Source organism: Plecotus auritus, assembly GCF_963455305.1.
Source record: "Plecotus auritus genome assembly, chromosome: 2".
NCBI classification, from domain to species: Eukaryota; Metazoa; Chordata; class Mammalia; order Chiroptera; family Vespertilionidae; genus Plecotus; species Plecotus auritus.
In genome coordinates, this window is record NC_137771.1 from 167,046,946 (window position 1) to 167,061,596 (window position 14,651).

The 14,651-nt window shown below is 41.0% G+C and overlaps 1 protein-coding gene across 2 annotated transcripts; it reads right to left on the reverse strand.

Annotated features, from left to right (window-relative positions):
* Nucleotides 1-4,367: 4,367 nt before the first annotated feature.
* On the reverse strand, nt 4,368-13,385 carry COX17 (cytochrome c oxidase copper chaperone COX17). 2 transcript variants are annotated; one of them, XM_080654932.1, is made up of 3 exons: nt 13,198-13,385; nt 11,728-11,816; nt 4,368-4,600 (listed from the first exon to the last, which is right to left on the reverse strand). In XM_080654932.1, exons 1-2 carry the CDS (start codon nt 13,302-13,304, stop codon nt 11,732-11,734), a joined length of 192 nt encoding a protein of 63 aa, XP_080511058.1. In that variant the 5' UTR covers nt 13,305-13,385; the 3' UTR covers nt 4,368-4,600; nt 11,728-11,731. The 2 variants fall into 2 exon arrangements, with proteins under 2 accessions (XP_080511058.1, XP_080511059.1); XM_080654933.1 differs by having other exon boundaries at nt 4,473-4,600; nt 11,700-11,816.
* Between the last annotated feature and the right edge of the window lie 1,266 nt (nt 13,386-14,651).

A 14,651-nucleotide genomic window follows, 5' to 3' on the forward strand; every position in this document is an offset into this window, starting at 1 on the left:
CCCTCAGCCCGGCCTGCACCCTCTTGCAGTCCAGGAGCCCTCGGGGGATGTCCAACTGCCGCAGAGGCAGGAGAGGCTACTGCCACTGCTGCTGCACTTGCCAGCCATGAGCCTGGCTTCTGGCTAAGTGGCACTCCCTCTGTGGGAGCACACTGACCACCAGGGGGCAGCTCCTGTGTTGAGCGGGATCAGGCTGATACCAGCTCTCCGACATCCCCTGAGGGGTCCCGGATTGCGAGAGGGAGCAGGCCAGGCCGAGGGACCCCACCAGTGCATGACCAGGGTCTGGGAGGGACGCGGGAGGTTGGCCAGCCACGGGCGGGCTCTAGGGCATGTCCGGCCCGTCTTGCTCAGTCCCAATTGGACCCCAGCAGCAAGCTAACCTACCAGTCGGAGCGTCTGCCCCCTGGAGGTCAGTGCATGTCATAGTGAGCAGTTGAGCGGCCTTAGCATATCATTAGCATATTATGCTTTGATTGGTTGAACGGATGACCAGACACTTAGCATATTAGGCTTTCATTATATAGGATACCCACTAGACTATAAGCTCTTTTGAGAGCAGGGTCCATGTCTTACTAAGCTTTGTTCACTACTTAGCACATAGTTGGCATAATGTATGTCCTCGGTAAAAATAACCTCTCATCTCATTGAGGACAAGATATACGTGATTCACACATGAATCCTCAACACCAAGGACAGCTCCTTGTACATAATAGGCCTTCACAAAATATGTACAGAATGAATGAATTTATAACTATGACTATGTTTACGTTAGATACCTGGTACAGGAAACAACTTGGGCCTCACTCTCAAGATCAAGATACATCTCTAGGTCACCAGATATTTGACCAAAGCAATTTCCTAAACCTCTCATTTTAAATGTAAAATCAGGGTTGTAGTTTTTCATCACCCCCACATCAGACCTGTGGAAGGTGTAGTTATTCTAAGATAGGCTTTGCCTAGGTAGTGGTTGGCAAACCACGGCTCGCGAGCCACATGCGTCCCTTTGGCCCCTTGAGTGTAGCTCTTCTACAAAATACCACGGCCTGGGCGAGTCTATTTTGAAGAAGTGGCGTTAGAAGAAGTTTAAGTTTAAAAAATTTGGCTCTCAAAAGAAATTTTATCGTTGTACTGTTGATATTTGGCTCTGTTGACTAATGAGTTTGCCGGCCACTGGTAGGGACATGATCCTGTTCTCATCAATCCTTCATGTCAAACAGTTCAAAGTTAGACAGAACTAATTACAGAATAGTTGAATACATCCTTTTTAAGAGTTTGGGAACTATTGTGAATAGCAGGGGCGTGGCAAAGGTACATCAGAATGTGGTAGTCACCTACTAGAAAGCTAAGTTCTTCATTTTTCAAGTTATTGTGGTGACACCACTTAGTAGAATGCTGCACATAATCTTTGGGAAGACTTAAGCACTAGGTCTTGTAAAATGTGTTTTTAACTATGGCAGATGTCAAGAGGAATGCTTTAGTTCAGTGGTCGCCAACTGGTGGTAGGTCCGTGAGGTCCGAAAGGTTGGCGACTGCTGCTTTAGTTCCTTTACAAATCAGGTGAGCATATCTAACTGGCAAAGGTTGAAAAATATTAACCTTGCTAAGAGTTTAAGGAAATAAGTATCCTCAGATACTAAGTTACAAGTGGATACCCCCTTTCTAGAGATCAGTCAGGCAGTACTCAAAGCCTTGAAAATGTACACAGCCTCTGGTCTCAACTTGGCTAAGTGATTAGTAAAAGATATTTGTAAAGACTTTCCTATGAAACCTCCATTGCAGTGTTATTATGGAGTAATAAAAAAATAAATGAAAGAAAGAGATGAATGCCAAGGTCACCAAAACGTGGTCCTGTTGTAGACTGGTGGGATTTCAGTTGATTTTTTCCTGTTTCATAAAACCAACCAACAAAATATCCGCCACCCCCCAAAAAAAAAATCAGAAATAATTTAGGTATTTGGTATACATCCTATTCAAGACTAAGACCCAATTCCTAAGAATGGTATCTGACATAGAGCAGGCAATATATAAAACATTTGTTTAATGAATAAATGTACAAACAATAGGAAACTGGTTAAATAAGCCACAGAATGGATTTACACATAGCCAACACAAATCACATTATAAAACTACTCACTGATGGTAAAATGTATGAAGGGAAAAAGGCAATTACTATTATAATCTCACTGAAAACATGTACCTTAGAAAAATAATCTTTTTGTTTTAAAAAATAAACACATAGAAACAGCATATATCAAAAATTAACACTGGGTGATGTTAAGTTTTGCAGTCCCAGCACATATTCAGGCAGCTTGGACAATCACCTGCCAGGGCTCCATCCTGGATGAAAAGTTGGCTCATATGTTTTAGGAATCCAAGATTCTCTTCCTCACCTAGAGGAGGAATGCCCTAAAAACTGTGAAGTGCTTACTGAAATAAAAGTATTTATCCAAATAGTCAAGTGAAAATCTGAATATAGAATCAGAGAATGCCAGTAACACTAAATTTTCAATACTGTGCCAAATGTTTTATATACACTATTTTAATTAGCACTCACCATCTTGTAAATTAGGTATTATTACTGTTTCTTTTTTCCTTTCAGATGAGAAAAACAGACCCAAAGAAGTTATAACTTGCTTGAGGTCACACAGGCAGCTGTTAACCTAGGGCTGTCACACTTCAAAGCCATGCTCTTAATCAACAGGAATGAATCCTAAGGAATAATTTAATTCAGCTGCTTTATTTTATAAAACAGGCAATTTCCCCCATCACATGACGACACATTAACAGTACATATTCTCTTATGTTCCTCAGTAACTTCTGTTGAGATTTGAAACTCCATTTACTTAAAAGGCAGAATATGACCATTGCTTCATTTGCCCTTAAGCAACTAACAAGAGCACAGGGTTGCTATAGTTAGTGAACACATTCTATGTTTTATTCCAGGTCACTACACCATAGCATAGAGCTATTTCATTAGCAATGTATTTGTACTAATTCAGCCTCTGGCCTGGGCTCTAATTAATGAGACAACACTCTCTGGTCTTTAGGCATTAAACTTAAGATCTTAGTCTATCTTAAAATGCAACTAGTGCCTGGCTGGTGTGGTGGTAGTTGACCATCAACCTATGAACCAAGTGGTCACGGTTTGATTCCTGATCAAGGCACATGCCCAAGTTGCAGGCTCGATCCCCAGTAGAGGGCGTGGAGGCAGCCAATCAATGACTCTTGATGTTTCTAGCTCTCTCCCTCTCCTTTCCTCTCTGAAATCAATGAAAATATCTTAAACAAAAAAAAAAGTAGCCATACACAGATTATGTCAAGCTGCCAGAGGCCAAAGCATAACAAGCATTTGCATGAAAGTGCAAAGGAGACATTGGAAGGCCAATGGACCTTGATCCCAGCAGGGCCTGAATCAACACAAGATTGCTCCTGCTGTGATTGCGATGGCTCGAAGTGATTTCCTAACCTCATAATCCTTACAATGTTTACCAAACTTTACCTTTGATCTGCCTGATGCATTGCTAAAGGGCAAATGTGTATTCAAAGTGAATAAATGCAGGCAGGACCTAGACTAAGTGTTCCTCTTCATGCAAGAGGTTTCTACCTGGCACCCCCAATGCCTTCAAAATTTGAAACTCCATTTACTTAAAAGGCAGAATATAACCATTGCTTGTATAGTGTGCTCATTGTGTTCTCGGCCCTCCTGTAAGTCATCCTGAACTCACCGTGAAGGTCGCAGCATCAAGCAATTGAGATCTTTCAAGCCAAGGCATCCTAATGTGCTCCAAAACTTAAACAAATTACTTTCCCAAAAGAGAGAACTAATAATGAACAACAATATGAATTTAAAAAAGACTGGTGTCAGCCAGCCTTCTCAGTGGTTAGAGCACAGAGCAATGAGTATCGGCCCTCGAACTGAAGGATTACAGGTTTGATTCTGATCAAGAACATGTACCTCGGTTGCAGGCTCAATCCTTGGCCCATTGGGGCACATGCAGGAGGCAATCAATCAATGTGTCTCTCTCACACTGAAGTTTCTCTGTCTCTATCCCTCCCTTCCACTCTCTCTAAAAATCAATGAAAAAAAATATCCTTGGATGAGGATTACCAAAAATAAACAAACTAACAAATAAATAAATATTAAGACTGAAGGCTTGTCTAGTTCTTGCCTTTAAGAAAGTTAAAAATAAAAAACAGAACCTTAAGTGAGATGATAATGGCTACCATCCTCATTCCAAATTGGTAAAGGGTTATTTTTTACTTCCATGTACTGATTTTGAAGATTTCATTGGATGACATCAGTATTTGCTTTCTCCTTAAAACAAATACCCAGAGTTCCCAGAATGACACAACGTAAGAAATTTGTATTACAAGATTTGTTTATTCTACATGCTTTAATATAAATAAGTAAGTAAACATGTGACGATGTGAGGAACACAGAAAGAAACACACCTGAAGATTTTTAACCAGGGAATTTCCTTTTTTTTTTTTTTTAATAAATTATACTTTTACCATTTATGAAAGTTCATTAAAGAACTTTACAAATTATTAAATCATCTTCATTCTTCAGGAATTATTCATTCACAGAGCAGACCACCTATAGAAAAAGATTTATTTTAGAAAGTCAGATTTCAAACATCATGCCAGACCTATGGAATTAGGGAACTCAGGTAAGTACTGGTAACTAACTGCCACAATTACTCTAAACCAGTCATGGAATAAAAGATCCACATTTTAAAATTCTAGTTTTGCCTAACTAAAAACATCACTGAAACTGTTCAATCCATCACAGTTTAATCTTTAGAAGTCTTTGTTGAAGTAAAAGTACACATTTTCTCAAAAATATCTTCCCCAAAAGGCTAAGGCAGCTTATTTTTACAGATACTCAAAAGAGACTTGCAAACCCCTCCTTTCTGATTTAAGGATGTTTGGCGAAGATGTACAAAGCAAAAGGCAGAAGTTCAGCTCTACATACAAGGCACTTCCTGTGGAAAGTTACTTCATCCCAAGGGCAAAATAAGGGTAACCTTTTTGAAATACATTTGTAAAGATCAAAAAGGGAGAGTACTAGACGAGAGGGTTGTAGGTCTAGTCAGGTAGTACCAGGCTTCTCTCCAGACAGCTCCCACCCACCTCCACTCCTACCCCCAATCCTTATCCCAGAAGACAGAGAACAATGCTAAAAAGGTAACTAAGTAATTTGGGCTAGCCAACTCTTCAAGTCTAATGCAAGTGCTTCCCTCATCTAGCTATTCCCTGTATTTGGTTTAGAAAAGATAAGCCTCATCAACAATAATATCTAAAATCTCCATTTTCTAAAAGTCTCAAAGGAAATATACAGTTAAGGGAAAGGTTTGAGCAGGAAAGATAACCAAAAATGAAGCTACTCAACATTTCAAGAGATAGCAGTCCATAGCAAACACTGTTACCTCGTTGGCTTCTGACTGAATATCATATATGGAAACCTCTTAGCTATATCTTTGGGTGTAAAGTTCTTGACAGAAGAGATCCTGTTCTTCTCATCTTGGCATTTTTTGGGGGGTCTTAAACAATAAATATCTATTGAATAAATGTTTGAATAGCAGAAATAACCCTTTTCCTAGATTTTTCTCAGGATCATATTCTCACATACATTATAGGTTGCATGTATGTGTGTATGAAATCAGCATATTTTAAGTATATTTCAACCTACTATTAAGTTCAGTTAAACTTAATAAATATTATCACTACCACTAAATGGTAGTCCTCTACTTTCTTTCAATGATTTTAGTCCCTTAAATGAGTTCTCCTGGTTCCTTCTGAATCCTAAAGGCAGAAAGATACTAGCTATTTTCTCTTTATATTTTTTTTAGCAGGTTCTAGGTTCCTCTAGTTCCTCTTTCAGTGAAAGAAGCAGTTATAAGACAGAGGAAGTGTTGAGAATCACCATCACACACCTAATTTTTCTTAAGAGCAGTTTTCAAGCCTCAGCTTTTACTATTATTAAATCTTTCAATAGTTTTATTTACAATTATCCCTTCAGCTTAAGCCACTGGTTGTTAAAGAGGGGCACACTTGAATATTATCTAGGAGTTTCTGAGTTAACAGGTGCAGATTGGGGCCCAAGCTTGTGAGTTTAGGAAAATATGCCTCAGCAGGTGATTATAAATTACACCTCTGGTTGAATGCAGCCTACTTTTATATTAAGTTCCAACCTACATTAAAGTGGGACTTAAGGTACAATTAAGACCTACCTTATTTAGAATATAACATTAATACCTACTAAGGTTTTTGAATTTGGAACGTTCATACTCATTACTGGGAAGACCTAAGTTTGCAAAAATATTTTTCCCTTGAAGCTATCCTCAGAAAAATGTGGTCTAACTGTCTGAGAGGTATGAATTCAGTTAAATTAATCTTATAACAGTGCAGACAGCAATGTTGGATTTTACCCTACAGCCAATGACCTGGTTATATACCTATGCATTTCAACAATAGGTCTAATTAGCATCATAATGAAGTTCTCTGATTATAAATCAAGACTATGCGCAATCCTAAAAGTGAATATGTTGGCAATAAAGTCTCATTTAGTGCAAGGAGTATAGTGTAAAGTGCCCTACCCTGTGGTTCAGTTGGTTGAAGTGACATCCTGTATACCAAAAAGGTTGCGATGAAAAAATATCCTCAAGTGAGGATTTAAAATATATATATATCTACACTCTAGTTTTAATTCCACCATCTATCCACTCAACTTCAGCAAGTCTTTTTGACTTCACTGTTCCTCCATTTCCCCAGGTGTTTAGGGAAATAGGACACCTGTCCCTCCTCCAAAAATTCTTGTAAGAGCCCTCTTCTGAATTCTTAGAAGGGCCCTACATGGATTCAGATTGTTCTTCTAACCAGATTTCAAAAATACATTATTAGGTCACATATTCAACAGACTTCAACTGAAGGTTTGCTAGCCACAACTCCCAAGATACGGGGTATTCCTCTCTGGTTTCTACCTGACAAGTTTACAAAGCCTATTCATACATATATCATTGAATCATCACAATGACTCTCTAAAGTAGTTTGGTCATTATTATTATCTCTGCTTTACAGATGAGGAAACTGAAGTTCAGAAAAGTTAAGGACTTGCACAAGACCACGCAACCAGTTAAACACCAGATCTTCTAAGTCCAAAGCTTTTGCATTTTCTTTTATAGACAAACTAGGGGCCCAGTCCATGAATTCGTGCACCTTGAAAGGAACTGTGGACTGTGAGGTTGCGGTGGGCACAGGGGCGGGTCTCAGCCCATCTTCCGTGCCCCTGCCTGGCCCCTCCCGCCACAGACCCCTTCCCATCTGCGATTGCCACTGACGCCCGCCCAGCTTGCACCCACTGACAGGCCGGCGCCATCAGTGGGGTGTGAGCAGAGGCTGCTGTCCCGATTGCCCCTCAGGAGCAGGGGAAGGTGGAGAAGCACACAGGGGCGATCAGGGCTGGCAGCCACTACTTGCACACGCTGATGGCGCTGAACAATCGGGACTGGCACTGGGTGTGGCAGTGGGTGCGAGTGGCAGCTCCAGCACTGGCTGCAGGTGTGAGCAGGGCCAGCACCAGCAGTGGGTGCGAGGGGTGGCAGTGGGTGCATGAGGCAGCTGCCAGCCCCAATCACTCCTTAGGAGTAGAGGGAGGTGGAGAAGCCCTGAGCGGTGATCAGGGCCAGCAGATGCTGCTCGCACCTGCTGACAGCACAGAGTAATCGGGGCGGCACCGGGCGCTGGCAGCAGGTGCGAGAGCCAGGTAGGACTGCAGCACAGGAGCAAAGAATTTTCAGTAACCACCAGAGCAGTGGTTCTCAACCTTTCTAATGCCGCGACCCTTTAATACAGTTCCTCATGTTGTGGTGACCCCCAACCATAAAATTATTTTCGTTGCTACTTCATAACTGTAATTTTGCTACTATTATGAATCATAATGTAAATATCTGTGTTTTCCGATTGTCTTAGGCTCTACAGCAGTGGTTCTCAACCTGTGGGTCGCCTAAGACCATCGGAAAACACAGATATTTACATTACGATTCATAACAGCAAAATTACAGTTATGAAGTAGCAACGAAAATAATTTTATGGTTGGGGGTCACCACAACATGAGGAACTGTATTAAAGGGTCGTGGCATTGGAAAGGTTGAGAAGCACTGCACTAGAGGCTCGCCCCAATGACAGCAACCAGCACCCCGCCTTGGTCTGGTGCCCCCGCTCACCTGCTCCATCATCCCACCGTGGCCAATGCCTGCCATGTTCTGCGCGTGCCCCCTGGTGGTCAGTGCACATCATGGCAACTGGTTGTTCCACCGTTCGGTCTATTTGCATATTAGGATTTTATATATATATATATATATATATATATATATATATATATATATATATGAACACAGAAATCACTCTGACTCTGTCCCAGTAACGTAAGAAAACTGATAGCTCCTGGTCTTTGTGAATATATGCTACTTGTAACAATTGTACTACCTTTGTGATCCACATGAAGTCCAAGAAAAGCTTTTGATGCTCCTAAAATTAGCATTTTCTAAAATCACCCTTTTTATAAAGGCAGGTTCACCCCTAGCCAACAGCTTACAAAACTGACTAGGAAGAGAGTTAGATTATAAACAAGTGTGAAGGAGAGACTGTTCCATAATGTGAGCGCTCTCTCTCCTGCAAGCTGCATCTGGGCCAGAACAGAGGCTGCTTTCTGCAAAGCCCCCTTATAGATTGTCTGATCTTAATTGATGTTCATTATGACATAAACCAGCACCCCTCCCTGACCTCCCATTACGTGCTGGTTTCTGGAACAGGTTGTTGTCCTGACCTGGTAGCATTCATACACTAGTGCCTGTACCTATGCCCCCGTTTACCCTATATACTTTCCTGGCACCTGTCAAGGAGTACAGGGATCTATTTCATCTTTAAGCTGCCACAGAGAGGCCTCCTATGTAAGTTTCCCTTAATAAACTCCATTACCAAACTGGATTGGCCAGTCTCTTTGTTTGGTGTTTCCCTGCCCTCCACTTAGGGAGGTGTATTTTCAGTCTCAGGGCTCTCCTCTGGATGTATGTATACACTAACAACAAAAAAGCTATGTACAAATGTTGAGATTCCATGTCTTTAAAAATCATCAATAGGTATATTTATACTTTTTAAGAACACAACCCCTACTCAAATTTACTTATTTTACAAAATGGTTCACCAGGACCATCTAATCTAAAAGTCACTTAAGTATCTCCTATATACAAAGTAGATATACCATAACGTATTTAAATAAAAAAAACGTATTATCATTCTCTTTTTATAAATAAAAAGTAAAGTCCAGCCCTGGCCAGTGTTACTCTCAGTGGTTAGAGCAGGGGTGGGCAAACTTTTTGACTCGAGGGCCACAATGGGTTCTTAAACTGGACCGGAGGGCCGGAACAAAAGCATGGATGGAGTGTTTGTGTGAACTAATATAAATTCAAAGTAAAGGAGCGGAGGGGAGAGCAAGAGAACCGGATAGAACAGCCGGATCCGGCCCGCGGGCTGTAGTTTGCCCACTGCTGGGTTAGAGTGTCAGCCCAAGCTCGGAAAGATCTCGGGTTTGATTCCCAGTCAAGGGCATGTACCTGGGTTGCAGGCTCAATCCCCAGTCCCAGTCGGGGCATGTATGGGAGGCAACCAATTGTGTCTCTCTCTGTCTCTCCCCATCCCTCCCTCCCTCCTTTCCACTCTCTCTAAAAATATATATCCTTGGGTTAGGATTAACAAAACAAAACAAAAAGTAAAGTCCAAAGAGGATGTAGCTGAAGTAAAACATACTAGACATCAGGAGAACCAAAATTAAGCCTGAGCATTTTCAGCCTAGACTGTTTTCCACTACACAGTGATTCTTATCAGCTTGGGACAAGTTCCTTACCCTCCTTTTTTATAGCTCAATGAGGAACACTGGCCATATGTGCAATTCTAAAGAGGCAGGAAAGAGGTGATAGGGAAAGAAGCCAGGCTCTCTATTACTGTTATATTGGTATGTGGTTTCGGCATTATCTCTCAGCTATTATTAAATTAAAAGTGGTGGTGTGATGTGGAAAGCCAAGGGCAGAGGGGCACAAAGCAGAGGGAGTCTGCCTGGAGACAGGTTCCAGTTCTGATCCTGCTAACCCACCTCAGGAATCATTTCATACTTATAGGACATAATTTCATTTATTTATTAATTTAATAACAATCCTCTAATGAACACCTACTATGACTTAGGTCCTGGGGATGTGACAGTGAGTGAAACAGAAAATTCCTACTATTTCAGAGATCACATTCTAGTTGGAGTAAAACAAAGCAGATGATAAATAAATATATAATATGCAGGCAATAGTGTTAAGAATAAAGTAGCCACTAGCCACATGTGGCTATTAGATAAAACTAAAAATACAGTTCCTCAGTTTTACTACTCACATTTCAAGGGTTCAACAGCCACATATGGCTAGTGGCTACCATACTGGAGAGTGCAAATGCAGGACGCTTTCATTATCACAGAAAATTCTCTTGGACAGGGCTGGGATACAGTGATGGGGAGGGATGTTTATTTATTTATAAATATATTTTTATTGATTTCAGAGAGGAAGGGAGAGATAGAAACATCAGTGATGAGAGAGAATCACTGATCAGCTGCCTCCTGCACATCCCCTACTGGGAATCAAGCCCACAACCGGGGCATGTGCCCTGACTGGGAATCGAACACATGATCTCCTGGTTCATAGGTCAACGCTCAACCACTGAGCCTGCCAACCATGTAAGGGATGCTATTTTAGGTGGAATGTTAAGGAAAAGCCTCTCCAACAAGGAGGTATTTAAACAGAGATCTGAATGAAGTGAGGGAGTGAGTCAAGTTGCTACCTGAAGGAAGAGCTTCCAAATGAAAGAAAAATCATTTATTAAGGTTCCCTTCAGCATTAAAATTTAGATTCAAAGTTCTTCAAAATATGGTCTGAGTTTTAACCAGTTAACTTGCCACGCGTCCAAAACGAAAACCATCCCCACATACCACAATATTTTGAATTTAAAAAATCAATTTGCAATGAATATTATAAAAATAAATATATTACTCACAATTCGAGTGTTCTTTAATATTTTCAGCTAAAAACTCTCAGGAAAAATTATTTTAAAGTTGGTCAGGGCTGCCACTTAGGGAAAACATTTTTTTTTTTTTTTATAGACCTGCATGGTGTGTGGGAAAGGTCTGCCACTTGTGTATACAGACGCTTATGGCATACAATGGGTTAGTTATTAGAATACAGTACAAAAGAGAAATAGCAAAAATTCCATTTTTGTTTTGCAGAAAGCAATACTTCATGTGTTGCCTTCTCTCTGTTTAAAAGCACTTATTAAAGACTCACAACATTAGAACCAAGGAATAGAGAATGTTTTCCCTTTAGTTCCTTTAAGTTGCACAACTAAATATTATGAAATTCCTAAGCCATGATTCCTTGTCAAGCCCTTTCTTAAAAGCTAAATTCTTCCCTTCCCAAATCTACCGAATACCTCTCAATTTATTAGCATCACTTACTCCCTACATTAGAAACTGAAAAGTGATTTTTTAGTGCTACTTCAGCGTGTTAGATTAAGCAGGTGAACTACCTTTCAGATACAATGTTGCCCTATGCCTGCTAAATCTGTAAAGCAATAGAGAAATTTGAAGCAATGAGCCTATGTATTACCTTCCCCGTCAGAGAGTACCATGCTCACCATTTCATATCTTAAATCCCAGGGCTCTCATGCACTCCTTGTGGGCCTCAATTAGGTGTCCACAGTGCTCTTCTCCTTTCTCAATAATGCTACAAAACAAAATGTACTTGTTATCTAACAAAGTAGCCATTAAGCAGATTAGCAGTAAATAAGCATGCATAATAGTGATGTGGAGTGAGGCAGAACATAGTCTGATGAATGTAGCTGGAGTTCAAAACAAATGTTCTTTTGGTTTGTCTAATAATCCAATAGGCTGGAGACATTAGCAAGAGAAAATAATCAAATTTAATACATACAGATGTTTAAGAGCCAGAGACTCCACATGCAGGAGCAGTTGAGACAGAAAGGGAACATGGGTATATAAGACATCCTGAGCTAGGGATGAGGCAAGGTGCCTTGGGGGCTTCAAAAGGTCACTGCAGGATTTAAAAAGCAGATACTTAATAAATACTTAGAAGTTTGTCCTGCCCCATTAACAGGTCAAAAGAAGTTATTTCTGATAATCTTTTATAGGCAAGGCCCCTAATTCAAGTTCAGGTAGTTAAGGGGGAAGGGGAGTGTGTGGGGGAGGCAGATTCTCTTGAGGCCACAGCTAAAATTGCCTTTAGCTCAAAACAACCCGCAAATCACAGAAGCATATATTGGGGTGACTTGTTTTGAACTCCCCGTTTCAATTCTCCCTCCACAATATTATTTGCAAAGTACTAAGTATTAATAAAAAGCACTGAGCTCCTACAGCTCTTATTAACCTCATTATGCCACTTGTAATTTCTTTACTTCTATGTAAGGACAAAACGGGGCTGAAGGAAGTGTACATTCACATCTGAAAATTCCTAATATTTGTTCCACAAGAGAGGCTGTATAAAATGAAAACAAACAAAAGCTTTTGTAGAATGATGGTAATCTAGAGCTACTCTTCTGAACACTACAATGTCACCTAACAGTCATAAACTGACTTAAATTATCTACCTAAGGGGGGAGGACGGACGCTTTAGTACTGTTAAGAAATGTACCCTGTGTCCTACTATGTCTAAAATTTGGTAGGCATTATCAGAAAATTATTACTCTTTGGTTTTGCTAAATGTTTTATAATAGTCCATACCACCTGGCATAGCAATTACTGGCATGTCTCCATTAACTTAAAGCTCCTTTAAATCAAGTAGCAAATTTATCCATTTCGGCATCTTCCGACCTAAAGTTATGTTCAAAACCCTTCCTAGGAGAAAATGAGTGTGTGAACGGAGCTCGGGTCAATCTGACCTCCCTCCTAACGCTTCACCCGTTTCCCACCCGAGCTGCGAGCTCAGTCAACAGCACAGTCGACCACGAAGCCTACTGGGCCCAAATAACCCCAAAAAGCGCCGCTCAGCAAAGCGAGGGCCAGGACCCGCCCCAGGCGGTGCAGGGGGCAAAGCCGCCGGAAGGAGGCGCAGGGCCCGCCGGCCGCCCCGTCCCAGGCTGCGCACTGACCACGCATCGCGCGCCTTCTTGGTCTCTGGACAGGCGCAGCAGGGCTTCAGCGGTTTCTTCTCCTGCGTCTCAGAGGGGGCAGGGCTTGCGGCCGCCAGACCCGGCATCTTGTAAGATGAAAGCAGCTGCTAGCACAGGCAACCTCAACGTTCCCAACCTCCGCAAACGCCGAATCCCTCGCACTCACTTCCGGCATCCGGTCCAGAAGAACAGGAAGTTCTGCCTCTCAGACGGTTGGGCGCGGGAGGGGGGGGGGGGGATCAAAAGGACGCATGTGCAGAAGTGACTAAATGACGGCACTGGGACACCTCTTTGGCGCAGGCGCAGAGAGGCGAGGTGAAAGGGCGCGAAGAGTTTATAACTCACGAAGGTTGAGAATAAGGAAATGAGACATCGCTCAAGCCCTTCACCCACCGCGAAACTGAAGCGCTAGGAAGTGAAACGTCTTGTCCATGATAAACAAGAGAGCACACTATTGAAAGCCGGCCCCCTTGGAGTTAGAGCTTAGTTCTCTGTATTTCAGGGTGGGCTCTGCCTTCTTCCTGCCCCTCTCCCCCACTGTTTTTCACTGACCTAGTTAAAGACGAGGGACAAAGACACTGAACAACGAAATTCCACGGTATTGAAAAAAAAATTTCCCTACCACCCATACCTCACCCCATACACTTTAAATCCACAGTTAATGGATGTCTATAGCTCTCTCCTACTAATTTGATTTCAGTATGAATTGTTCAGTCAGGACAAGTACAGTATACTGGTTAATAAAATTGCAAAATGCCTTATTCAGTTAGGTAGATAAATAAACTGTTGTCTATGTTATTTGCAATACAATGTACACACCATTGTGTTTTTTTAATGAGAATTATTGGACAAAGAGACTTAACTATTTTTTAAAGCAGGACTTTGTGGCATTATTCAAATAGCTACCTGACGATGGGTATTTTGGGTAATCAGAATTTCAATATCACCTAACCAAAGTTTGTTTCTGTATTTCAGAGATTTAGTTCAGGGAATCCATAGGTGCTGAATGGAATTAGTTTCTATATTCGTATTTTCCAAGTTAATAAAACCATTCCCATTTTGTCATCTAAAAACTTCTAGTAAGCATGATTTTTTACTTCATTATGGGATTGGTATGTTTAATAATAAAACACATTGCTCTTATGTCCTCCTAAATGTACCCTTATCTACTGTTATCAATTCTTTCAACTAAGTGTTCAGTTCTGTTGTGTCTTGCCACTCAAATGGTGTTTCTTGAACTATCAACATCAACATCCCTTGGAAATATAATATACAATAACACAGTTCAACAAATCATTAGGGAAAAGAAAATTAATTGGAAAAAAGGAAGGACACTGGATGCATTAAAGATCTACATGTGAGAGGTCAAACTAAAAAATTGATAGACGATAATGGAAGAGATGAAGATTAATTTAAGGGTAAAATAATGTCTG